This window comes from Pogonomyrmex barbatus, unplaced genomic scaffold (genome assembly GCF_055798465.1).
Source record: "Pogonomyrmex barbatus isolate J1 unplaced genomic scaffold, ASM5579846v1 scaffold1, whole genome shotgun sequence".
Taxonomy (NCBI): Eukaryota; Metazoa; Arthropoda; class Insecta; order Hymenoptera; family Formicidae; genus Pogonomyrmex; species Pogonomyrmex barbatus.
Window position 1 is genome coordinate 20,784,951 of NW_028297098.1, and position 26,198 is coordinate 20,811,148.

The window sequence follows — 26,198 nt, forward strand, 5'->3', positions numbered from 1 at the left end:
CTTTTTAATTTCAAGTGTCGGTCCACAATAATAAATATTTAATCTTTAAGCCGTAAGAAATTGACCAATTGTAGTCGAGTATTTTTTTCATATTCGATTATAATTGGTCAATTTCTTACTTCTTAAAGCTTAAATCACCTATTGTGGACCGACATTTACACTTTTCATCTTTCTTCCTTTTCTCTTCAATATAGAGAGAAAAAGAGAAAAGACGAATAGTGCAAGAAGTTCAGCTAAAAAGAATAAGTTTAAAAAAGTATGAACTATAACCATATCTTATACCTGTGTTTATTATGCGTTTAATTTTTATTTCGAATTTTCATTTCCAAAATTCCATTTAATATTTATTCCTAATATTTTCCCCATTGTGCACAGGGCTAACCTTAGAATAAATATAAAAGATCTACTCTTTTTAGTTGAACTTTTTGCACAGCTGTTTTTCTTTTTCCTTCTGCGTTAAAACAAAAAAAAATGAATGCAAAAAGTCCAGCTAAAAAAAAATTGAAAATTCCTGAAGATAAAAAAAAGTTATAATAAATTAGCTTCTGAGTCGTTTTTAGATTATTGAATTCCATAATAATGTACGTTGTCTCTTATCCATTTTGATAGCTCAGCAGTATAAATAATATTCTAAAAATACATTCATGTCGTTTCTGCAGAAAGTGCAAATAATCGCACACGTTTTATTGTAATCGGCCGCGAGCGTGTTACCCTCGAAACAGCGCGGTGTGTTCGTAAACCAATCCGGAATTGCTTAAAAATTTGTACAAGTTTCTCGTTCTTCCAGAAATTGGGCCGCAGACGCCGGAACCAGTTGCCGATGATACTACAAAATCGCAGGTGTAGATTAAAAACTATGATTGCATGGTGATCGAAGTCCATTTGTCGACAAACGTTTCACGCTATTTGCCGTTGGTTGCCGATTCGATGCGCACGTCAGTGACGAAATTGAGGAGGAAACGCTGAGTCAGTTGCCTATTATTTGCCAAAGAGTGACAATCTCGGAATCAGCGAGGCGCAATCGGCAAAGAGAAATAAAGATTATACCAAGGTATCAATAAAATGGCATCAAAAGACGTTAAGGACGACACCACCACCGCTGCCGCTAAGACCGAAAGATTGTTTACTCGGGCAGAAGTGGCGAAGCATGCTGGTTCCAAAGAAACGTGGATCATCATACATAATAACGTCTATGATGTTACTACTTTTCTCAACGAGGTTGCTATCTCTTTTTTTTTTTCATATAGAAAAAACAAACTTAGATAATATTATAGATATTGACTTGTGTCTTCATTAAATTTTGAAATTGATAAACATCTAAGCTTTTAATTTAATGGGATATGTTTGATAAATTTATTATTTTTACTAGAAGTAGCCTTTGTTTTCTTAATAGCATCCTGGTGGCGAAGAGGTGCTTTTAGAACAAAATGGACAGGATGCTACGGAACCTTTTGAAGATATTGGACACTCGAGTGATGCAAGGACCTTGATGGAATCCTACAAAATTGGAGAACTGATAGAAGTAAGAAATTAACTTAATTTTATTCTAAATTTTATCTTGTCATTTTTTCATTTTTCATTATTATTCATTTCTTATATGCATCTTAGGAAGAAAGGACAAAAGATTCGGAAAAGAGAGCTAGAGATTGGTCCAATGGAAATGCAGAGGAAGATAATGCTAGGTATGATCTTATTTCCACTTTTATATCATATTATTTTATGAGTTTGATAACATTTTTAATATTTCAGTATTCTGAAATAATCATATTTACTAATATTCCAGAAAGCCATTTCCTTTGACCAAATCCCAGTTTCTAAAAAATATTCCTATTAAAAAATATTTACTACTAACATAACTTTTTATCATCTTTTTAATTATTTTTAATTTTAATTATTACGTAGAGATGATGTAAAAATATTAACTTGTTTAAAAGATGATGTCATAAATGATACTTTATCTGATGTTATCTGTTGATTTTATAAATATTTGCACTTGTGCTTTCCAAAGTGCAATGATTATTAAAACTGAGTATTTTACTTCCTTCTCATATAAAATATAATGTTCTTAATCAAGTTATCTATTATGTAAAAATTTAAACCTTGTTTATTTAAAAATTTCATGCATAACTTTTGCAATGCAAATGTTTTATCTACAATATTAATATTTGACAATATTATAATAGTCTGTCAGCAGTATTAGCTTTTTTTGTTTTAATTTCATTACATTTAAAAAATTACATTTAACGAAATTATTCATTACATTTAACGAAATTATTTTAATTGTAAATTTGATAATTTTTACATCTGCATATATAAAATTAGACACATATGTATTCATACCTGTTTACAAAGACACAATGGCACAGATTTCTTTTTTTCTTTTAAATTATTACATATAAATAGTCGATGCTGCATCGTGATGTGATAATTGGCAATTGCAGTTCTTGGTGGTCCTGGTTGATACCAATCGCTCTCGGAGTACTCGCAACCATCGTCTATCGCAACTTTATCAGCGCACATTAAAGCATTCCGAGTCCTTATTTTCATGTTATTTACTTGTTAATATATATATATATAAATGTATACATATGTATCAAGAATCAATTGTTATATATTTTTTCCGAATGTATGTCGTGCACCATTGTTTTCCATGAACCAAATAATACTTATTTGCTGGCCTAGACTCTAAAACTCATTGGAAAGAAGAAACAGGGAAAATGGTCAACGATATATTATAAAAATATAAAAACAGCGCATTTATATATTTATATATGTAATACGAATGTACACATCTTTATATACATGCATATATATATGTATGTTCGTATACGCGATATCGTTTTCCGAATTAACACAATAAATTAATTTAATTCCTTAGAAAGAAGGACATCCACGGAACGAACTAAATCCCGTCCTTAAATCCTTAAACGAAAAAAAATGACTTCAAGAGGAAAGAGCTAACAATGAAAGTAATTAAATCCTCAATCAATCATCGTATAAGCAAGAACTCACATAATTTATACATCTTACAGCAAATTAATTTTGAAGATTGTGTCGACTGCACCATAATGAGGAAAAAATGGCAGCATTAAGAATGATATTTTATATATGCATAATATGAATTTATAAAAATCACATTTATTTTTTATAAAACGTATTTATTTTTTTACCAATTTTTATTTTACCAATAAGTGTAATGGATCTCGAAATCTGATAATATAAAATCGGATATAAATGTAAAATTGAAGTAATAAAAACAATACACAAAGGATGACAATATTGTAAAAAATTTGGAAATATTAATATTTATGATCTTAATCTAGATGTCAAAAATATATTAATATTAAACCATATTATTTTATTAACCATATTATATTTTTAAAAAATAATATGTATAAATTAAGATTCTATTCTACAAAGGTTGTATCTGAATACTGATCTGGATCTAAACATGAGACACGTACAAGTTCGACAAAGCTGGAGCTAGTCTTTAAAAAAGAGTTTACAGGGTAGAGAGTAGCTAGGACAAGGTGCTTTCAGTACGAATGAAAAGAGAATGTCTCCAAATATTAGTTTATTATAGAGAATTATTATAGAGAATGTGTAGTTATTTATTTGTATCTTCTACAATGTACAGGATGTTCAGAATAATTCGTGCACATGGAATACACGTATGTTGCGAAATTCTTTGGGGAAATTGCTAATCTACACGTCCACCCCGCTCCTGATTCTACATAATTTATTTATTCATTAGCTCTAAATTATTCTCATTTGGAAACTACCACTACTATATTGTATAGTTAACTTTGATATATGATATCGATCGAAACAATCGAATCATTTGTATAGTGCAAACAGCGGCATTCAATGTGTGTTGAAAATATCTCGCATATGACGCATACTTAAATGTGATAAAATTATATTATTGAGAATATCTCGACATTCATCCACAACAGAGGATTAAAATTAAGCGCCAGCATCCAGACGTCTTGCGTGTTTTTACACGCAGGAGCCGCATGATAATCAGGAGAAACGCGGGGTAACCAATGAATGCTTCACACTGTCTGAAGTAAGGATTCACGGTGGCGTCGCTCGGTCGTCGGTATCGAGCGAGTTCTCCGACGCGCGCGTCTCCTCACGCCGCGCTGCGCCGCGCGCCGGTTTTCCTCGCTTCGCCCTCACGTCTCTCCACCCTCGCCAGCGACTTTGGTAGACCTCGCCTCCGACGAACGCCCAGTAAAGCGCGAAAGCTCGGTGAAGGAGCATCGTGGAGCGACACTTTGGCAGAAGCGTCAGCGATAATCGGTTAATAAAAAGAGGGATAATAGGAGAGGAGTCCCGTGGGAAGAGAATAGATAAATCCGGATCGAGAGTACGACGCGAGAGTACGTTGTCACGAGGGAGGGAACAAGGTAGGGCTAACGAGAGAACGAGGGTAGGACGCGAGAGAGAAAAGTACAAGCGCACGCTGAAAAGGGCGGCCTGAAGACAAGCAGGGACCGATCCCGGAAGTGGAAGGGCAGCAGAGGTCGACGGGGAGGCGGAAGAAAGGGTGCGTGTAGACGAGGACGACGAAGGACGCGAGGACAGTAGCTGCGTAAGGCGCGAACGGCGGTGGTTCCACTGAAAAGTAGCGGCGTGGTGTCATGAGAGGCGGTCTCACGGTCCGCCCTTCTTATCGGTCCCTCCAAGAGTCATGCATGTCGCGCCCCTCAAACGAGGTAAGCAACGTAATTGTCGAAACAACCCTCTCACGCGGGGAATCGCTCTTAATGATAAGGAATACCGGCCACATTAGATCGTTTGTAACTGTCGATTTAACCGGCTCTGCATTTTTTTTTTTTTTTTTTTTTTTTTTATAGAAAATCGATCATATCACAGTCGATTGATTGGCAAGTCAGTTTATATAGGGAAAGAATTTTTAAAATTATAGTTTAAAATTATACTTACTTTGTTAAATAAATTTTCTCTTTATATTTATCTTGTGCATAAAATTATGATGCGATCGGACATTCCTGGTTATATTGGAAGAAGAATGAATTTTAGCATGTTAAATTTATAATTATGTAAAATTGTATATGTTTTCGTTCTGGTTGAGAATTCGAAAATTTCAGGATAATGAAGGTAAAAATAAAATTAATTCAGTATTCTGTCAAGTTCTTAAAGAAAGAGGATTAAATCATTGTGCCTTAAACTCCGCGATTAACAATCTCGCATCTCGCCGGTATATACACGATGCGCCCACGTTTATTTGTAATGAAAACAACTAGTGCTACGTGATCGCATTAATCGTTCAGAAAAGAACCGCCATTTAAAATAAATTTTTAAATCTGATTAAATAATTTTCGTTGACGTGTTGCATATAACTCGTTATAATTTTATATAATTTTCTGAAAAAATTTATATAAATTTTTGAAAAAAACGAAGAGCGAATTTTGATTAATCAATATGGATGACACTTAATCGACACGTTATTCGATAGGTTCGATGATAGGTACTTTAAATATTAATAAAATTTTATATATATTTTCAAATAAAGATTTACTTGTCAGTTACCATTTGTGTAGTATCTATTAATTTTCTGCTTAATTTTAGAATTTTATTGAGAATCTTGATTTGAAAGAGATAATTTAATTATTAATCGAATTATGTAAATGGAAAAAACAATTTTTCTGAAGTATCTAAAAATTTAGATCTGAAAATAATTTTGTTGAGATATCAAAGCAATTATGTTGGAAGAGTATGATGATAAATAAAACTGCAAAATTCTTTTATATTCTAGCAATCAATTTGAATGTCCGACATAATTATTTTAATAACGCAACAAAATTATCAGATATGTATTTGGTGAAATTTTTAAATATTTAAAAATTTGTCCTTTTTGTGCATTAATTAAAACACACGCATTTCGTAGTATTGTTAAAAATTATCTAATATCCGACTGATACATAATCCGGTTATTACAAATTTCCGATTGACATTGATTTACCATCTTAAAGGAAGAAGAGTGGAATTAATCCAGATAAATCTCTTTTCTCAGGAAGCAAACGATTTTTGCTGAAACAATTTAAGAATTTTATAAAACTATTTTTATTATAAAAACTAGTGCCTTGCATGAGCAAAATGTGATAATCGAACAAAACAAATAAAGCAGGAAGCGTTCATCTGCCTGTATTTAAAAGTCGATACCAATCGCGCGGTCGAGTTCTCTTCCTTTAGCTAAAAATAGCGTTAGAAAGCGAAAATATCTTTACAAGAATATTCTATTAGATCTAGAATATCTTGAGATTACTTGATGAAAACAATATCATCTCGGATCATATAATACATGTATTCTAAGAATACTGTCCGAGACAATATGCACTGACGACATTCTGCGAATATAACTTGGCCTATTAGCCTCATAGAAGAGCAGGGGAAAAAAGCAAGTGCGTTTGCACTCCTTTGTGTTTACAAGAGAAAAGGAAAAAATTTAATTAAAAAATAACTCCCACCATTCAGAATTATCTATATTTTCTCGCCAATTCATCTTGAGCGCAGAGTAAACAGTTCCTCTCAACGCTGCTGACGTCGATATCGAATATCGATGACGTTTTCCACCTGCTAACATTAAGAGACATTAGGCATACTCTACTATATTAATTATGAAACATGAGGAGTAGTTGAAGGCCGGCGAGAAACACGTGGATGTTATAAAACGTTCTTTAAGGTGTGATCGATGAAAAAACGATCGCATCCCCGATGGCCCCGCATAAACCTGCATCCTTGCGAAAATGAAAAAAATATTTACGATTTTCGAAGAAGAAATGTTTTATCGTTGGAAGATACTAACACTTTTTTAACGTTTCTCTTGCGTAAAGAAAAGATTTTGATAGAATCTGATTCTTCAAATTACGAAATTACGTCGATAGCAAGAATTCAGAGAATGGAGAACGTAAGACCTCCTTTTACGTCTTCAGCCAGTTGGCAGGGTAATAAATAATTTCGAGACACCCGGTGTACTTGCAATTGAAGACAACGAGTGTTTCGCATCACGAATGCGCTTGGATGGATTAACAAGCTACGAAAAACCTGTTGGTCATCCTCGTGGTCGAACGCAGTGTGCCAAGATGATGTGTCCAGTGGTTACTCTCTCGATCGCTCAAGTCTCGAGATGTTTGCTAATTATAAACGTCTCGTCATCAAACCTCTTATTCCCTTTGTCAATGAAAAACGAGTTTTGTAAGATGTGACTCGGTTAGTTCGTGACTGACGATCACTTTTAGATGCGACATTGCAGAAAACTGCACGTTACGTAATCCCATACTTGAATTTCACACTTAGCCGAGGACATGAACAAAATGTGATCGAACCAGCAATAATAGCAACAACTCGAATTTTTTATGATAATGATCGATAAAATATAATTAGAACTAAAAATTGATTTTAGCAAATTTATCAGTTAATAAAAAATGACATTTTTTAAATATAACATTTATACGATAAGTCAACAGATGACTTTCTTTCGAGTTTGATTTTATTGATTATAAATAACACGTTTTTTCTAAATTAGCATAAAAACACTAAATTCATTTTTTATGTTATTATTTCAAATACTTTTTTTTGCTCAATGAATTAAAAAATATAGATTATATATATATATATATATATATATATATATCATTAAATGTTTAAATAGAACAGAAATAGCAATTTTTATTCTTCTAAATATTGAAATACACAAGATTTGGCTGCGACAAACTGCATCTCGAAATACGTTTTACAATCGACTGTCCAGGATAACACTCTTCGTGCGAATGACAGTACTCTCTACTTAACCCTTTCGCGACATCGTCTCACGATGATAAATGATCTGATGTCATTCGAATGTCGTAGATCTTTTTCTACGATTTGCTAAACGCGAGATTTTAGATCATTGCAAAATCCGTAAAATTAATTATTAATAAGTTCGCAAAAAATAGAAATGATGAATTTTAAATAGAAATTAATTTTTTAATATTTTCTGTGAAATTAATAAAAAAAATTTTTATTATCTTTATTTAATATAATAATTATAATTTTATGTCATAATAATAATTGTTACAAGTATATTAATAACTTTTAAGTCAAAGGCTACTATTACGATTAAGTGAAAACAGCGCGTTATAGTCAGACGGACTGTAATCAGACGGAGAATACGATCGATTCTGCGATAACTCGAGATCCGGTGAACTTTCGCTTCAAGAATACTATCGGATATACCCGATAACGATTTTTTCGTGTCGAGTATCGACCGCTTTCTTACGACCGTTGACGCGCAATTGTTGCTTAACATGCGATAAAGTCAAGCAGCTACTTGAATCACCAAAGACCGCTAATTTGCGATTAATGACCAAGCGATCGCGATATTATCGAGTGCTATCCATTCATACCCACTATGCTCTAGCCTTTTATATCTCGTAAGGTATACATCAGTTCATCAATATGTAATGTTACTGTCACGTAACAAACGTAAATATTTATGAAATGTCAAACGCTTTGATTAATTCCGATAAATTTGTGGATTTTCACATTTATTAAATAATTAAACATTTTCTTAGCATAATTTCTTATTTGTTTTACATCTTCTATTACTTGTTTTACATGTTTTATAATTCTAATCAATACATTGAATTTGTAACTTCTATCTCTTTTTTTTTCTTTCATAAATTCTCTCTCTCTCTCTCTCTCTCTCTCTCTTTCTTCCTGTCATATGCACTATTCTTTTTTAACCGGTGAAAACCGATAAAGATGACAGTAAAGACATCGATTTTTAGAGTCGCTTCTCTATAATAAGTTTCGCAAAGTTTATTCTACTTCGTTATGGCGTAAAGACCGTTTTATCCGCGTGACCTCTCACATACCAGAAATAGATCTGCCATCTCGCAAACTAACGTTTTTCTTTTACGTACGTCGAAACAGGTGTTTTTCCTGATAACGTTAATGTACTTTCCCGCCTACATCTTGCAACTTTCGTCGCGCAAACTCAATAGATTAACGCAAACATTGCTTAACCTCTATTGTGTTTTATCAACACGGATCTGATTTGTCTTGAGAGATAAGATACTAAGAAAACTTGATTTGACATTAGAATTTATCTTGAGATTATATTGGATTTTAAAAGGAAAATTATACAAAATTTCACATTTTATCTTAATGAATTAAATCAAAAAGTTTATTTTCTAAACGTTACTGAAATATTAACATTATATATTGTATATTAATATTACATATTGTATTAATATTGATGTATTAATTTGCCTTTTATTAATTTTAATAATCTTTTAGTAGAAAATGTTATTATCTATTGAAAATAAGTAAAATAAAAAATGTCTTCAAAATATTTTACTAAAATATATTAAACGATTGTATAAAAATTGATGCAAATAACAAGGAAAATTCTTTTAAAATGCTTAAAATTACTATATAAATTACTCTGAAAATTAAGTTTTTAACATTGATGCGATAAACATCTGTTGTGACTTCCGCGAATGATATGTTAACTGAGCGTCAAAACAGTAGTTTTGAAGTTTACATGTGAATGGCCAAAATTTATTATCGTTATAAGTTCCGCAAAATATGTGTGATGTGCGTTATGCATTAGCTTAACTTTTTAGCACCTCATATAAAAAGAAGTTTCGCGTCCGACTGTACCCATTGTGATAAAGCCTTGCTTTGACCTCTTCTCCCAACGAGAGAAGTGTAGAGTGCTGTCGACTATCGTGCGTTACTTCAGCGTGGATTCATTGATGAAAAGCGGCTCGTGCATGAGTTTGCGTGCAGAGAGAATGATTGGCTTAAACGAAACGTCGCAGCTCCTCTCGTTGCCGTTTCCTCTTTCTCTTTTTCTTTCTCGTCTCTCGTCGATTCGAGCTCGTTGAAGACCGTCTGTCTATTTCTCGTGTGCTATTTCTCATGTCTATTTATGGCCACTTTAACACGCGGCATGTCCATTTCGAATCGTTAAAAATAAGCTCGTCGATCGCGCTCACGTGGGCGGGATTCGGTGCGTATTATCGAATTAAATCGCGATAAGAAGAAGAAAAGAAATATATGAATTTTTCTTGATGAAGTATAGTCCTGTATATGTGATTACTTTTTTCATCTTCTAAGCTAAAAGAGATTAGGTTATAATAAAAATACATTAAATTAAATGATTTAAACTTTATTGTGAGTATAGTGATTGTTCATGAAATTCATCTGAATTAAAAACCAAAGAGATATGTGCAAATTTTTTCCAATGACTTTTCTCAATAATATACGTACATAATGAATGAGAAAGAAAATATTGTTACAATATTATTTAGCGCTTAATCACACTAATTGTATGAATTTTATTCACCAGTTTTGCCAGATGAAAATTGAGCAATTCTATTTAGCATTAGATATACATCAGTCAAAAATTTATTCGCTATCTCGATATTTCTAATTATGTACAATATTCATAAATTTCTAAACTATTTGTGAAATAACGAAGTATTGAAATTTTTTAGCAATTAATTATTGCGAAAAAAAGAAAAACCTATTGACTGAAATAATTTGAAAAAAAATTTACAAAGACAAATGATATATTATTTCATTATTTTTGCATAATTATTATATTAATACAATCTGTTAATAGTAAAATATAATTAAAATAATGCAATAAGTAATTAGATAATAAAATAGTATAAAAATAGGATATATATATGTATATATTTGCTATATAAACATTTATAACTATTAATATATGAAATAATTTCGCTTGTTGATATATTCGTAATGTATATCTACATAAATACGTCAGCGATGAATGATCAAGTAAATCGATTTCACCTCATTCGCGTTCAATGTTACGTGCAACGAAGCATGGATATTTTTGAAACAAATCGCGTTTTGGTTGGACAGAGAGTACCGCGTGCTCCAGAATGTCTTCTCTCTCTCTCTTTCCCCTTGGCGTTTCTCTGGTTACACGAGATGACGCAACTCCACATAGCCTTCTCCGCACTTACTCTCGTGTATTGCATCTACATCTCCCTAAGGATCAAAATGTGACAAAGCGATTCGAGAAGATAAAAAGAAAATATATTTAAAAACAACTAATTTTAGACATTTAAATTGGATTATATATATATTTGTTGAGAACACTATTTATATTATATATCATGATCTTTATACATATATGTATTACACATATATAACATATATGGTGTTCTCAACATATTTTTAATTTATATAAAATCAATAACAATTTTCATAGAATAACAATAATTAAGTGAATAAAGAAGAACATTAATATAAAGTATATTATTAAATTATATTATTAAATTTCGAGAGCGGAGATCTAACTATAATGTTTTTTGTTTTCTTTTAATTCTTTGAATAACGCTTAGTTATATTTTATTTAATTATTAACTAATATTACAATATTAATTATACATCTCTGTACATTCGATTTCAAATTAAATGAGAAGTTTTAATTTAAATAAGATTTTAAAACTTTAAGATTTTAGTTATACATAAGCATTACAAATTTTTAATATTATAAAAATTGATGACTCTTCTCACTTTTTTCCTGACATCCTCGCTAATGAAAAATTCATTTGAAGCTTCTCAAGGGACAGCGTTATGTTCGCTGGATCGCTTCTGTCTCTGCTGTTTTCTGAAAAATTTCATGTATTGAAATGCTATCATAATTTCTTAGCAAGGAATCCGCTTGCAGTCCGCGAAGTTTAAATTTTTTACGCAACGTTACAGTTTTGCATTATACAAAACAAGCTTGAAATTCTAAAGTCATGCCGGGAGATTATACGATCGTATACGCGTGTCGATCGATAAAAGATAAAACGAATAACGTGAAGGCGAACAATGCGACCAACACCCGCACCAATCGTCATTAAAGTAGTGCATCAGATTGTGAAACGAAAGCGGCCCTGAGAGATTATATTCTCAGATTGATACAAAATGCCGGCCCGAATTGTTCGCGAACTGAACTATACTCTGATCGGCTATTGATAAAAGTTACCAGTATTTCAATTTGCTCACGTTCGTTTTTTTCTTCAATCACATCCAAACGTAATCCTTTTCTATCAATCGCTTCACAATTTTATATTTCTCCATTTAATATAATATATGTATACATTCCTGAAATGTATTCAACTACAGAGGTAATTTAATGAAATATTGATTTTAAAACTCTCAAAAAACTCAGACTTGCATTCGAATGAATTTACACAAGGATTAAAAAATATCACTGACAAAAGATAAATTAAATTAATTTGTATTCTGAGTTTTGCTTATTAATTCTATAATTAATTAGATTTTATATTATATATATATATATATATATATATATATATATATATATATACAATAATAAATTTTTATTATACATATATAGTTTATTATCTCGCAACAACAATTAATATCGATAACATTACCTTTCATGAAAAATATATTTTTTAATTATAGCATATAATAATAGTATATAATTAATAAACATATAATACAGGATATATATATACAGGATATATATATTTTATAAAATTGCTTACATTTACGAGAATTATCATAAAAATGAATAATTATATGGTAAAACTTGAAAAAAATGAATGTGAATATGATATAATTTTTGAGCGCAATATACATAATGCTATGTTCATTAAATGATTGTATAGCAAATGACAGATAATATTGTTTTACCGCGCTAAAATAACTTTCTGAACATATTTTCGAGCAAAGTCTTCCGGAGAGATAATATTTATGTGCGGTAAAACACGTACGTCCCGTCAACATTGAAAGGATTAAGTCTTGCAGCATTCAATATACGACGCGAGTAATAAGCTATTAACGAATAAATTATGTTAATCATAATTTGACAGCAATTACCTCGTGTACTCGAGCAAGTTTGCTTTCTAAACGAACGTAATTTCGATGCAAAAAACGTCTCCGCTATGAAACTAGCCGATTGTTCTATGAACGACGAGGAATTTATTTTGACGTGGTTTGACAGTTCTTTTAAAAGATAATTAGTCGCAGTTTTTTATCATAGTTTGCGAAGCGAAATCGTTACGTACGTTAAAATAAATGTGTTATCCGTAAATTCATTTTTTGTAAAAAATCTCATTAAATTTAAATATGTGGAAATTTTTTCGAAGAAAAATCTGTACGCGGAATGAAAAAATATGTGATAAAGAATTTTTGATCGCTTTAAAAAGATAAAATTTTAGTGTGTTAACTAAATATTTACAAGGACTAAATATTTACAAAAAAAGATATAAAATGAGCGGCATATACATTAGCTTAATCTCTTTTTATGTTAAAATTTATGTTAAAATTTTATTTCAATTTTTTTATTTGTTCCTTTACAAATTTTATCTTTTGTTATGGTTTTATCAACGCAAATTATAATATATTCTACATAGAGAATAACGTCATTTCAATCATATTGACATTTTTTTTTATCCGTTACACCATTATTCTAGTCGTGAATTAAAAATTGCACTGTAAAAAGTGACCCAAATAGGAAGTAGCCTCTAAAATTGCGAGAGCCCGTGCGTCAAAATAAAAAAAAAAATCATTCGAGAATTAAAACTGGAAATGACTTATTCTTCCTATGTACGAGATGTCTCAGAGGTGTCCTCAATTTTCTCTTAGCTAGAAATGTTACAAGAAACTAAAAGATAGATATATGCTATAGTTTGTTGGAAACTAATCGAAAATTGGAAAATTACTTTTTTATTTGTAGCGTCTCTTGTGACTTAACCATTATTAAGAGTCCTCTGGTATAATTCTTATAAAATCAAATTAGCCTTCTAATTTTTAATTGTCCTAATTATATTTATATCATAAATTTTACAAAACATTACTTTTTCACAAATGAACAATCTTGCTTGTTCATTCTTGGTGAAGGAGAATTGTTATTACTTGCTCCATTTAATTTCGATGTAAGAAACGAACAATAAGAAACGCAACAACTTTGACAATTTCGAGTTCGATGGGATTCTTACGATCGACACGACCTTGCAACGTAAGTAAGGTAATTTGCTTTCCGACACCTCCGTAGATGGGAAATAGTCGTTCGTTCTATATGCGTCTCGAATCAGACGCAATTGGATCATTGCGACACTTCATGGTGAATGGTTATGGTTATTAATGCGATTTGACCCGTGGCAGCTCGTTAATGTTGCGAACCACGTGTCGTTTTAACCCCCAGTGTCACATATCTCTCGAGATGCGTGCAACGAATGTACGCAAATAAAATGTATGCGAGACTATCCAGGTGATCCAATCCGATTTTTTATCAAAGCTGTCAAAAACAACGCAATTGATCAAACACGTATGAGGTCAATAAGTAAAAGTACGCAATAAGAGCTAATGCGTAGTTGACGCAAACAATGACTTTTTTTCATCCATCAATCCGTCTGATACCTGGACAGCTTTATTAACAATAAACATACGTTTCGGAATTGGAAATCTTCTCGACGAATATCAAATAAAACCGAACGAAAAATTCATAAATCACTTCACATAGATTTACAGTTTTTTACTAGTTTTATTTACTTTAATTTGGCGTTGAAAAAGTTTCTCGATTTTTTATTAAAACGTTTTTTTTTTTTGTTAATGAAATTATCTAATTCAAATTAATCGATTCTCTATTAAAACTTCATCGTTTGCATTCTATCTTCGGCTTTTTTACTATCTAAATATTTTTATTTATTTGTTTATTACATATCCCAGAGCATTCTATAATTATCTTCTTGTATATGTAAACATTTTAATTTTGCAAAGATTTAATTTAATTTAGCCGCACTGTTTCAGAGATTTTCTAAAGTCAACTAGGACAAGTCCATCTTGTTTTAATTTAAAGCAGATCATTAAGAATTAAGCATCCTTCTGAAGCATCCTTCTGAAAGGATATTCTTATACATCATTCTAACAGAAATATTTTCTTGCGAACATTTTGCGTGACTCGTAAGTAGATTTTCTAAGTCTCAAGATTCTATATTTCTCATTCATTAAAATTTCTAAATCAAACTTAAGCCCTTTTACTCAGCCGTCTTTCGCGACATCCCGTGCATGTCGGCGCGTCATGCGCCAACGACGATTATCAACTCTGACATGTGTTGATGAATGCCATTCTATCAACCGGTCTGTTGTCGTCATTCGTCGTGTTGACAGTTCGTAGAATTTTGTAATTTAACCCAACCTAATTTGCCGCGTTGAGAGACGAAGGATCGAGAGGGAAATCATCGGTCTTTGCTTCGCTCCTTCTCGTCATCGTTTTCGTCGTCATCGTCTTCATCGTCTTCATCGTTTAGAGTCATTAGAAGCGCGCGTGCGAACGCGTTCCCTGGCGTCGTCGACAATTACATCGTTAAACAACACGCCGGTCGCGATCGGTTTTAAATGAGGCCGGATTACGAGACTGTGTCACGCAAAAGGAATCGCGACGCAATTTCCACTTTGTCGCTGCGATAAAGCTCATATAATAAATCTCACAAAGTTGAAAATGATTGCGTCACTGATTGAAAGTTAATCGGTTTAACGGAGATCCAACAGAGCATTCTATTCTCTTAATGGATATCTGCGTTTTTAATGAATACTGCAGCTTTTTTAAAGCAGCTATTTAAAAAAAATTCTTTTTCTCAAAATATATTAAGTGATGAATCTGTAATTTTTTAAAATTCAAGATCTCTATTCCCTTATTTTTTTCTATTATTAAATTTCGGCGGCTATGTTTCTTACGAATAACTCAATAAGTTGAGAAATTAATTGCGAGGAATTATATTTAGGAATGCGAGCGTAAAATAATCTTGGTGCACACAATTTTATTGTACCACGTGCCGATCTTTCATTATATTTAATATTTATGTGCCTGCGTCGTTGTACATCATTTTCTCATTTTGCATACAGAAATGTCGCTGTTATGAGTTGGCGGTTACAATAGTATTAGCGAAGTTTCGACGAGTGATGCAATGACGTGGATGAATTATGAGACGATGCGACGAGTAAATCACAGTGCCAAATGAAAAATACAATGCTGAAAGTGTGAGACAATGAAAGCCGGCCAAAAGAAATAATTTACCATTATAACGATGTGTTAGCAGTAAAACCGAACAGTATTGTTAACGTTTTCAGCGTGTGCAAATTTGTTCGAAATGGATGAAAAGAAACAAATTAATCTTAACAAATTAATCATATTCATAAATTATTAATCCTTAATATTTGGACGTGAATTGTAATATTTATATATCTTTACATGTATTTATATAAATTAAAATTATTGCAATTAAATTAATTAGCTATAATAAAATTAAATAACTGAGCCTGACTAATTTATGCTATTACTACTTAATTCTTCAACTGTATATTATATGACTAAATAAGGAGTGGCATTTCAATCTTCAGTATAGGATTTTTCTCCAGTTAAGAATTTTTTTTTCAAGAAGTCCTTATATTTCCTGGAAGAAATCCTTCTAAATCTATTATCTGGTTAGGTTATTAAAAATTATATATTTTTAGCGCAAGCAATCTATAATTATTATACATAATTTATAATTTTTTTCGGGATAGTAAGTCCGTTCCTGATGTATGAATCATCACAAGAGAGATTACCTACACGGATTTTAATCAAAATTCGCTGTTCAGCTTCAAGGATAAAACTTAATTAAAATTAGCATAAATGTTAAATGAGAAGCCACTTCGCTTTTCTCACATATTACTACTATATTAATTAGGGAATGCGATTAATAATATAATGAACGCAGCAATGAACCAAACCCGTGTTCACTTATTTTATTTTTTATACTTTTCAATCTTCATTTCGTGAAAGATGAGTTAATCAATAATTGAACATATCTCATGTAGGAAATAAATTAGAAGCAGTTCGAGCAATTCGTTCAAAGTTGCACGTGTAAAATTACAATTTGGCTCGGCATGTGTTTGCATAGCGATCATTTCTCCCGTTCGGATCCATTGCTTTTTTATGATCCTGACCTTCTTCCGTTAAATCGACCCCTTTGATTATACTCTTGGCAGTATATCTGTAGATAATGATACTTAAAAATTATCACTTCTTTTCAAATTATCTTTTCAGGTACATTTTCTTTAGACACATTTCAGATACATCATTACTTATCACAATGGTCGTCCGGTGAGAATTTGAGGAATCTCAAAACTGTGATACACAGGAATAATATAATCTAATTGAGATTAATGAATGTTCAATTGATTAATTAAAATTAATAAATGAATATTATAGTTAAATAAATAGAATTTTAATTAATTTTCTCATCTTTATAAATGATTGATTCAAAAAAACTATGAATTCTTCTTGCATAAAGATTTCTTTATCAATTGCATTGTTAATAAATTAATTATAAATTATGAATTATATAAGGTCCATTTAATTATCTTATTTGTTCATAATCCAGTTCTTAATGCGATAAATGATTATTGTTATTAAATCATAATCGCTTATCAATCTTTTGCAAGAATCCTCTTCATTCTTTCTTTTTTAGTAAGAGCATTGTACTTTAATATTCGATAACTATACCTGTCTACTTAATAGAGAGAACAATGCCACTTTTATTTAATTCGTTTTTTTAAGCATGAATAATTCCTGTAGATGAATATGTGCCATCTCAGCATTTTACAAGATCTTCCATATATAAAAGTATTTAAGCCTCTTTAAAAAAATAATTTTTGTAAAGCTTTAGAGATTTATATTTATTTAGTCTTGCTAAATCAAAAATTTGAATCTTGAAATTTCTCTTTTTTTTTCGTAAATGTATAAATTATACTTTCTATAATATAATATTCTATAATATAATTTTTTTAATTTTATAATTAATCATATCATTATAATTTTGCATAGTTTGCAATATTTTCTATAAAAATAATAATAAACCTTACTCATTATTTAAAAATTTATGGAAGAAATTTTTAACAAAACTTATTTTCAGATTTATTTAATTACTAGAATACGTAATATTTCAAATACAATGATGAAACAATGAGGAAAAGCTTGGAGAAGCTAAAATTTCAAGCTTGAAAACTTAAAATTTTGGCAAATAACAAATTGACTTCAATATCATGTCCAATTTGCGTTTAATTTCCTGCATAATTGTCCATGTGATCAGTTATGATAAGCGCACTTTAATAGCATAGGGCATGAGACTACATCGACATCGATTTTATGGTTAATAATTATACACGATTAATAATTATTCACGCAATTGTTTTCATAAATTTAGATACCCGTGCACGAGCGCATGCACATAAAATCCTAAACAATAAAAATATTGTTTTGTTGGCATGAGTGATCTCGTTAATGTTGGACTTTCATATTTTTGGCTATACAACCAAAATGCGCAGTTGTCACATGACGATCATGAGATAATGAAGTCAAAGAGAAGTGAGAGACGTGACCAAACCAATGTATACCGTTCAGAAATATACGCGCAGGGTGTGCCTCAAAAGTAGACGAGACTTTATGGTCCTCGCAATTTCTACGATCTACCTCTGTTTGCGAGAAAATAAATCTCTTAATTTCTTCAATTTTAATAATTCTTTTTTTTAAATTAATATCAATTACGTGTTCAAATTCAAGAAAACATGAAGTATCTCATTTTTAACTCTGAATTTCTTATGGACCGATTATGAAAAATGAAAAAACATACATTAAAGACATTTCTTAGCAACAAAATTTTTTAGAAATATTGTAAATAATAAATTTTAGAAATCTACATATTTAGAAATAATTATTAAAAATAAAAATACATTTATCTCTATTAGATACTCTTATTATCAATTGAATACGTATTTAGTTGCAAATGTAAGCTCGAAAAAAATTATATTTCTATTAAATACATTTCTTAGTGGCCTAATCTTGTAGAAATATTTGAAATTAATTATTAAGAAATTATTAAGAATGAAAATATATTTATTTTTATTAAATGCTCTTATTTTCGATTAATGCGCATTTTGAGTTGCGAATGCAATCTCGAAAAAAATTAGTACTCTCTAAAAGTTTAATGGTATTTGCTTATTACGTTCCTCGATGAACAGACTGATTTTTGCGAACAACATCGAAGCGGAGGAACGCGAGGCACGTAGATACCCATCCAATGAGATCGATAGTGCGAAGCGATGCCGTTGGGGTCACCTTGAGATGGGGGACGCGCGCACACCCCCGCTTCACGCTTCGAAATTCCCGCCATCGTACTGACAAATTTCGCGCGCATTTTCCGTTCGTTATTTATCGCTGCGAAAGAAAAGCCGCCGGTGCAGTTGCTTCCTGGCGCTTCGCCACGCGAACTATTACGGTCGCGACGCGGCGACTCCGTGATAATAATATGATAATCGTCGTCACGTGTGGCGCGGGAATACGCGGGGGTTGGCTGATGCGGCGGGCGGTCACGTGGTCGCCGGCGCCGCGAGCCAATCGCGCTTACCCGTTTGTCGCCCCAGTAAACGAAAGGGATGCGGTACGGGCTGGTCGGTTTCCTCGTCGCATCTTCGAGTAATTACCTGCGTCCGACGATTTGCTCGTGTACGACACCTGGTATGGTGAATCTGTGGAGATTTTTTTATTAATATATTTATTATTATTAATTTAACGAAATATATTAACGAAATATATTTTTGTAAAATTAAGGCATCTGTGTTAAAATGTTAATACATTGATGTATGGGGTGTGAATAAGCGTAGTAGAATGTCAATTCTTCCGTTGCCTTGTTCTCAAAAATTTATGTATGCTGACTGCGGTCGTTTCCAAAGGATGAGAGTCGGAAACAGATTTCGCGCATAACAGAGTTCTCGCGTTTATGTAAGAAGCGGCGAAATCCAGAATTATTTCTAGCTCTAGGCGTCTGTAACGAAACTCCGTACGAATTCCGCGGACTAGGACAGACCACGTGGTCCGATCCTCCTCTCGTTGGGTGACTCTAAACTTAGGAACCGGCACAATTCGAATATAACGAAGTCCATTTGATTTCTCGCAGCGCTTCCTGCATTTCTTCTCCCCTTTTGCAAATGAAAGGTGCAAAACAGAAATGTAATAATAAATAAAAACGCGCGATGATTGGCGTGCGAAAATTGTATCAATTTAGCAACTCGCCTAAGTTTTAATCTTTGTATGACAATTCTCGTCGATTTTGATCCACGCTTGTCAATCGAACTTCAGTGCATCCATCGATGGACACTATCACAACTCAGTAAATCACAAACTAATAGTAATATTATATTAATATTATAATTTATAGCCACCATATCCACTCAGCAATATAAATATAATATATATTGTACATAAGAATTACGTTGTTGAGTAAAAAATTATAATAGTGATATAATAGTACACTGTTGCTTTGTATTTGGAATAATGCCAATCGCAACATCCAAATATGTATCATGTTTCTCTTCAAGAGTACGATTCTGTTGAGTAAAAAGAAAACTTCCGCAATCAATCACTCGATGACCTGGATTCATCAGGTCACTTTTGTTATTTTCTCTGTTGCCAATCTAAATTTTGAATTCCTGTATAAAAGGGATATAATTTGAAGTGAAATCACACTGTAGTCAAAATAAATTACGAAATATTGCTATCTTAAATTTAAATCCTAATTTTTGTACGAAATAATGAGATTAGAATCGGAGAATGATCAGGTCAATATTGCTCTATTCCCCAAGTGGTTATTATTATCCAGATTACAGAAGGAGGGAAATTGGCCAAGTAGAAAAGAATTTATGGAAATAAATATTGTTAGCGTTAACGCGTTGTTTGTCTTCCAATACATTTTCCTTTAGAGAAAATGCTCCCTTGAGAATTTTTCTTTTCTTTTACGAATCATTTACAAAATCGGCCGATTATATCCTCGAGTTAGTATTACTTCATGGAATGACCAAGTTTGCAACTCTGAATAGCTTCTGAATAAGTTTACTATTTTATAAGACATCAGGAATGATTGTGTGTGTGTGTGTGTGTGTGTGTGTGTGCGTGTGCGTGTGTGTGTGTGTGTGTGTGTGTGTGTGTGTGTGTGTGTGTATGCCGGTTGAAGAAGCGAGAAAGTTTGTTGTTCGAAACTTTGACAAAATAAATATAATATTTATGGAGAGTTTTTTCACTCCTTCCCACCTCACTATCATATTATTTCGTTCTTTGACTTTCTTAACTTGTGTTAAAGAAGCTTAAGCAAGCAATAAACACAAGAAACATCTTCAGAAATTTGAAAAATTAAAAAATATTTTTTAAATATTTATATCTATCGACAAAATAATCAAAAGGAAAAATAATAAAATTGTATTATTTATCGGAAGAAAGAAATTATTCTTGCTTGAATGAACAAAGATAATTTTTGATGTACAGGTATAGACTTATAACTTTTTTACATTTTTGATATCGTGTTTGAAATCACAGCAAATCAATCAATGCGAATTTAATTTATAAATTAGTAATGATTAAATGTAATATTTAATTAGCACAATCTTCATCTTCTCTAATCAATAATTCAATGTATATTTTATTGGATGTATATTTTACTGGATATATTTTTTTATATCGTCATATTCTTTCGACCGCGTTAATTGTCAATGTATTCATAATTATATTCACTTTCTCAATTACAACGTAGGTAATATCTTAATTGCGAAATAACAAAATATCTCTTCGCAGCTACCGTGGGACATGATCCGCAGACGAGCAATGGCGGTCAATCACAACTACAGCAACAGCAACTACAATCTGGGGGCTGGCTGGGAGGTGGCACCGGCGACACTGGTGGCGGACTGGTCTGCCGATCCGGTAAATCGATCAACGGCAGCAGCAACGGCAAACCGTCGTTACACAATCCTCAACAACAACAGCAGCATCAACAGCAACAGCAACAACAACAAGGCCAATCTGGGGGTGTGGGGGATGACGAAGACGGGGGTGGAGGGAGCGGAGGGCTGGAGGGGACGGACGCAGAGGCGAACAACGCTGTTCACCTCAAGAGACGGGTGGGACTCGTCAGTGGGGTGGCTCTAATCGTCGGCACGATGATCGGCTCCGGGATCTTCGTGTCGCCGTCGGGTCTGCTGTTGCGTACCGGCAGCGTCGGCATCAGTTTTGTCGTATGGACCGCGTGCGGTTTGTTGAGCCTCTGCGGCGCCCTCGCCTATGCCGAGCTGGGCACCATGAATACGAGCAGCGGCGCCGAGTACGCGTATTTCATGGATGCGTTCGGCGCACCGCCTGCCTTCCTCTTCTCTTGGGTGTCCACCCTGGTGCTCAAGCCGTCGCAAATGGCGATTATCTGTCTGTCGTTCGCCCAGTATACCGTTGAGGCGTTCACCGTCGATTGTGAGCCGCCTGATCAGGTGGTCAAGATCGTCGCTCTGCTGGCGATCGTCCTGATACTTCTGATCAACTGCTACAGCGTGAATCTGGCTACCGGCGTGCAGAATGCCTTTACCGCCGCCAAACTGATGGCCATACTCGTGGTAATAGTCGGCGGCTCGTACAAATTGATACAGGGTAACACGCAGCATCTGCAAACGGCGTTCGACACAATCGACAGCAGTACTATCAACATCGGTCGCCTTGCCACTGCATTCTACACCGGCCTCTGGGCGTACGACGGCTGGAACAATCTCAATTACGTAACCGAGGAGATCAAAAATCCTTCCAAAAATCTGCCAAGGTCCATCATGATCGGCATACCGCTTGTCACGCTTTGCTACGCGCTCATCAATATATCCTACCTGGCGGTCATGTCACCGTCAGAGATGATCGAGAGCGAGGCTGTAGCAGTGGTAAGCATGGATGAGAATTTAGAGAAATGTTATTTCTGACAGAGATTTGGAAAAAGATCCTTTTTGAAACAAACAGAAGATATAGGGATAAAATAGTGTTAGAATTAAAGTACGCCTTTTTCCAGATTTCCTTGACATTGCTTTTCGAGTTTCAGAAGTAAGGATTACTATTTCGCCTTGCTTAATCTGTTTCTATATTTCGATTATGACGGATTAAGGTATTTCTTCACAGACGTTCGGCAATCGGATACTGGGCGTGATGGCATGGTTGATGCCGCTCTCTGTAGCAATCAGTACCTTCGGGTCTGCTAACGGCACCCTGTTCGCTGCGGGTAGGCTTTGCTTCGCCGCATCGCGAGAGGGTCATCTGCTCGACTGTTTGAGCTACGTGCACGTGCGACGCTTCACTCCTGCTCCAGGCCTCATCTTCCATTCCCTCGTAGCAGGTACCAAACCAAATCAAAATAACGAACAAGCAACTTGCTTGCAATGAATACTTGTGACTTTCGCATTCATTGAAGCTTTGTTTTTTATTCTCATTCGTTCGAGAACGTAAATGTTATCAGAATTTGATTTTACACAATGCGACAATGCTTTATTGCTTTAAATTCTTTAGATTTTTTTAAAATATTTCTCTTTTTAATATTCTCGATATATATTTTAAATATTTTTTGGACATCTTAAACTTTTGAGTTGTATCGTAGATGTCTTTCCAGCTTATTTAACATTTTATTTTACATATTATTAAGGCTTGATTAATATATAGACTATTGATTTTAAGATATACATATGTAAATATGTTGTAAACCGAATCACAGGCGCGATGGTTCTTTCCGGTAACATCGATTCGTTAATTGACTTCTTCTCGTTCACCGCATGGATATTTTATGGCGGAGCAATGCTCGCCTTACTGGTGATGCGGAGGACCAGGCCCAATCATCCGCGACCGTACAAATGCCCGCTAGTGATACCTGTGCTTGTGCTCCTTATTTCCGCATATCTTATAGTGGCGCCGATTATCGACAAGCCCCAGATCGAGTACCTGTATGCGGCTGGTTTTATCGGCGCGGGTATGCTCGTCTACCTCCCGTTCGTAAAGTTTGGATATGTGCCCAAATTCATGGGTAGGTATATGTTGTTATATTGTCAAAGTCCAACTCATCAATTTAATACGCGATTAAAAATTTTACAATATAAAATCTGTATTATAATAATTATTAATTATCTATCATAATTCTATCATAATATATTGTAACTTATATAAACTTGTTCTGAAACAAGAAATAAATTAAAAATGTCTTGTTGTAAAAGATAAAGCAAAAACTTTCTTCATTAAAAATTGTAAGACAAATAAAGAAGTTTAGATTTAAATTTCAAATATGATATTAAATTTCTTAAAAAATTAGAAGAGAGAGATCTCATTAAAATTCTCATTGAAATTTTAATCTCATGTTACTCTTTATATTTTTATTACATTACTTTAAATGTTATATTAAACATTTGTATTTTCTGATTATAGAAGGTGTCAATGCTTTCCTGCAAATGTTACTAGAGGTGGCTCCAACGGCGGCTGCCTTTGACTGATTTCATTTTGAAAGATCAACATATAGTTCTCGAAAATGCCGAATCATTCCATTATGGCATTATGTGGACTGTATGCACACCTGAATATATCCTATTTTAAATACATGCAGACGAGAGCATTATATCCTATATTACAAAGCTCAAGGCTGGCCCAAAAAATTAATCCATATAAAAAAAGGCATATATATTATATAAAAATATATTATTTTATTACTTGTTATTCTTCATACATAGTATACAACATGCAGAAGAGATATTATTGTTAGACAATAGATAGTTGATGTTGTAACAAGACAGCGATGAATCAACAGAAAATATTTTAAATGTTTGCAGTTACAAAAATATGTCTATTTTTCTTTGTATATCCTTCTTCCTTTCTCTAAACTACTAATTAAAAATTGTATATTATTCGTAATTCACAAATTTCGCATAATTCTTTTTCATGAATTCCTTTGTGTTTCTTTGCGAGAACATAATCTTTATATAACTAACTTTATATAATTTAATATAACTAAAAATTTTTAATAACTCATCACTCACTAATATATCATTAATATTTACAAATATATACGGTTTAGTTCTTAGAGATATTTCATTCTGAATACATTTTTTTTCAAAATTATACTAATTTTAATAAATTTCATTCGTTTTTGCTGAAAAATTCAGCTTTTTTCCTTAGGTAATTTAATATTTTTTGGTACTTTACCATAAACACCTAGAATACCGCTATCCTTCTTACGTATTTTTTTGGACTTAGGTTTGAGTAAACTATTAACAAATCCAGATATCCTATGTCCCTCTTCCTTTTTCTTTTCTTCTTCTTTCTTTCGACGTAGTTTTAATGCTTTGTAATTCATCCTCCTATTTTTAGGAGGTTTAGCACCTAAACTGATAGCAAGTTCAACCTTTGCTTTCTTCACCTTTGGTTTTTCAAAACCGGACATACCAAATTTAATAATCTCATATCGCAATTTCTTCATCTCCTTTTCTTGTTGCTCCTTCAACTCGGCAGGTGTTTTCTTATCCTCGGGCTTCTCTTTATTATCTGCATCATCTGCAGGCTTTCTTTTTTTCTTAGGTTCCTCGTAATTTACAGAGACGTAATTAGTCACTGTAGTTTTCTTGATTTGGGATACACGTGTTGGTACAAAGTCTTCCATCTTTTTCTTTACATTGAAGAAAAACAATCATTAAAAGAGAAAATATTTCTTTTTCCTTAATTTTATGTCCATTTTTATCAATGTAGATTATCTTCAATCTCGGTTTTAATCATTTTTTTATCTTTCTTTTAATTCTAAGTATTATAAAAAGATAAAGATTACATTAAACCGAGACTAAAATTAATAGACATTGATAAAATGTCTTGTTAAATAGGTTAGAAAAACTATGTTTCAATAATTTAAGAATTATAAATTAAACAAACGCCTAAATATTTAAAAAATATAGAATATAAATAATTTGCGCATATTTGTAAATATATTAATAATTATATTTTTACTTACATCACTGTCAATCAGATCAGCTTATAATTCACACATGATCCACAAATGAAATGAGTGCTTTTCAACAAGAAACATACTTCGAATGATTGGCTGTTGCCGAGGGAATATATAGCTTCAAAAAATTGGACAGCCAATTATGTGTTGCAGCCAGTAAAATTTAGCGCGACAGAGCAGTTGTGTTTTCTGAACGCAGACAGATGTATTCCATTTCTTTCCTTGTTTAATGCATAGTGAATAATAAGGATAAATGATACATCATTCGTATCATGCGGAACGCATCCTATGTTCATGGTTTATTCACACATGGCACATGATATAACC

The 26,198-nt window shown here is 32.7% G+C and overlaps 3 protein-coding genes across 5 annotated transcripts; 2 read left to right on the top strand and 1 right to left on the bottom strand.

The window, feature by feature from the left end:
• The first annotated feature begins 711 nt into the window (after positions 1–711).
• Cyt-b5 (Cytochrome b5) lies at positions 712–2,884 on the top strand. 2 transcript variants are annotated; one of them, XM_025218162.2, is made up of 4 exons: positions 712–1,218; positions 1,394–1,522; positions 1,609–1,682; positions 2,404–2,884. In XM_025218162.2, the coding sequence occupies exons 1-4, from the start codon at positions 1,063–1,065 to the stop codon at positions 2,423–2,425; spliced, it is 381 nt and encodes a 126-aa protein (XP_025073947.1). In that variant the 5' UTR covers positions 712–1,062; the 3' UTR covers positions 2,426–2,884. The 2 variants fall into 2 exon arrangements, with proteins under 2 accessions (XP_025073947.1, XP_011636429.1); XM_011638127.3 differs by having other exon boundaries at positions 718–1,218; positions 2,442–2,884.
• Positions 2,885–4,205: 1,321 nt separating this feature from the next.
• On the top strand, positions 4,206–24,717 carry LOC105426750 (b(0,+)-type amino acid transporter 1). Of its 2 annotated transcripts, none has more exons than XM_011638133.2 (5): positions 4,206–4,721; positions 21,671–22,791; positions 23,024–23,237; positions 23,610–23,915; positions 24,311–24,717. In XM_011638133.2, exons 1-5 carry the CDS (start codon positions 4,697–4,699, stop codon positions 24,373–24,375), a joined length of 1,731 nt encoding a protein of 576 aa, XP_011636435.1. In that variant the 5' UTR covers positions 4,206–4,696; the 3' UTR covers positions 24,376–24,717. The 2 variants fall into 2 exon arrangements, with proteins under 2 accessions (XP_011636435.1, XP_088936535.1); XM_089080409.1 differs by lacking the exon at positions 4,206–4,721 and adding an exon at positions 19,137–19,564.
• Positions 24,561–26,018, bottom strand: LOC105426749 (uncharacterized). Its single transcript, XM_011638132.2, has 2 exons — positions 25,878–26,018; positions 24,561–25,541 (listed from the first exon to the last, which is right to left on the bottom strand). Exon 2 carries the CDS (start codon positions 25,533–25,535, stop codon positions 25,038–25,040), a length of 498 nt encoding a protein of 165 aa, XP_011636434.1. The 5' UTR covers positions 25,536–25,541; positions 25,878–26,018; the 3' UTR covers positions 24,561–25,037.
• Between the last annotated feature and the right edge of the window lie 180 nt (positions 26,019–26,198).